This window comes from Eimeria mitis, genomic scaffold (assembly GCF_000499745.2).
Source record: "Eimeria mitis Houghton genomic scaffold, Emh_scaff2132, whole genome shotgun sequence".
NCBI classification, from domain to species: Eukaryota; Apicomplexa; class Conoidasida; order Eucoccidiorida; family Eimeriidae; genus Eimeria; species Eimeria mitis.
In genome coordinates, this window is record NW_013570456.1 from 1 (window position 1) to 1,446 (window position 1,446).

At 59.7% G+C, this 1,446-nt stretch overlaps 1 protein-coding gene across 1 annotated transcript in view; it reads right to left on the reverse strand.

Annotated features, from left to right (window-relative positions):
* Positions 1–183: 183 nt before the first annotated feature.
* Positions 184–1,446, reverse strand: part of EMH_0049110 (uncharacterized protein) — a gene marked incomplete at both ends in the record, with an annotated part of 3,797 nt that continues 2,534 nt past the window's right edge. Inside the window, 4 exon segments of the mRNA XM_013496485.1 lie at positions 184–252; positions 488–1,174; positions 1,178–1,232; positions 1,360–1,444. Of these exon segments, the coding sequence (XP_013351939.1) occupies positions 184–252; positions 488–1,174; positions 1,178–1,232; positions 1,360–1,444 (896 nt within the window).

Sequence of the window (1,446 nt, forward strand, 5' to 3'; positions counted from 1 at the left end):
GCTGCTGCTCCCGCTGCAGCAGAGCAGCAGCAAGCAGCGAATCAACAGCAGCAGCAAACAAAGAAGAAGTAAGGGCCCCCAAGCGACAGAGGTGCAGCAGCACAGCAGCAACAGCAGCAGGGCTTGCTGCTAGCAGCCAATCCTCCCCCAGGTGGCTATACACCGCATCGTTCACAAATACACTCATCCTGCTGCTGCTGCTGCTGCTGCTGCTGCTGCTGTTGCTGCTGCTGGCTTGAGAAGCAGTTTGTGCTGCAGTGGAGATACACTGCAGCACCAGCTGTATTGCTGCTTCTTGCTGCTGCTGCGGCTGCAGCAGCAGAGGACCATTAGCAGCAGCAGCAAGCTGCTGCTGCAGCAGCTGCTGCCACAGGCCCTGCTGCTGCGCGAAGTATGGATCCTTTGCTAGCAGCAAAAAAGGCAGCAGCAGCAGATGCTGCTGCTGCTGCTGCTGCAGCTCCCCCCCTATCAGCAGCAACCGTCGAACCAAGCGGGCTATCAGCAGCCGCTGCTCTCGCGCCTGCTGCTGCTGCTGCAGCAGCAGCAGCTGCTGCAGCTGCTGCTGCACTTGCTGCTGCTGGTGGTGAGTTGGAGGCATCACCAGCAGCAGCAGCAAAGCATCTTTTGCTGCTGCTGCTCTCAACGTGTTGCAGTGTACAGACACAGAACGAACAGCTAGCTGCAGCAGCGGATGCTGCTGCAGCAGCAACGCCCTAAAGGGAGCAGCAGCAGAAAGAAGAGGCAGCAGCAGCAGCGCCTTCAGCAGCAAACCTGTCTGTGCAACACTAAGAACATGAGGCTCCAACAACCGACGAACTTGCTGCTGCTGCTGCTGCTGCTGATTGTGCTGCCGCTGCTGCCGCTGCTGCTGCTGCTCCCGCTGCTGGTTGTACTGATGCACAGCAGCAACATGCAAGGCATCTAGCTGCTGCAGCAGCTGCTGCTGCAGCGCCTGCTGCTGTGCCAGGCTGGCCCCATCATGCTGCTGCTGCTGCTGCTGCAGCGGTGCTGCTGGTGCTGCTGCTGCTGCTGCTGCCGCTGTTGTTTGTATTCGTGCTGCAGCAAGGCGTCGTGAGTTCCTCTGCTGCAGCAGAGCAGCAGCAGTTGAACTGGCGGGCGCCCTTCCTGCTGCTGCTGCTGCTGCAGAAGCAGAAAGAGATGTCTGTGCTGCTGCTGNAACTGGCGGGCGCCCTTCCTGCTGCTGCTGCTGCTGCAGAAGCAGAAAGAGATGTCTGTGCTGCTGCTGCAGCAGTAGCAGCAGCAGCAGCAGCAGCAGCAGCAAGAGATGGATGTGCTGCAGCAGGCAGCAGCGCAGCAGCAAAATGAATTTGTTTGTCTCCCCCCAGCCTTCGCGCCCACCGCTGGAACCGCCAAGACAGCAGCAGCAGCAGCACTCCCTCCTCTACTCCTTCTCCTTCTCCCTCTTCTTCCCTCTCTGCTGCTGCT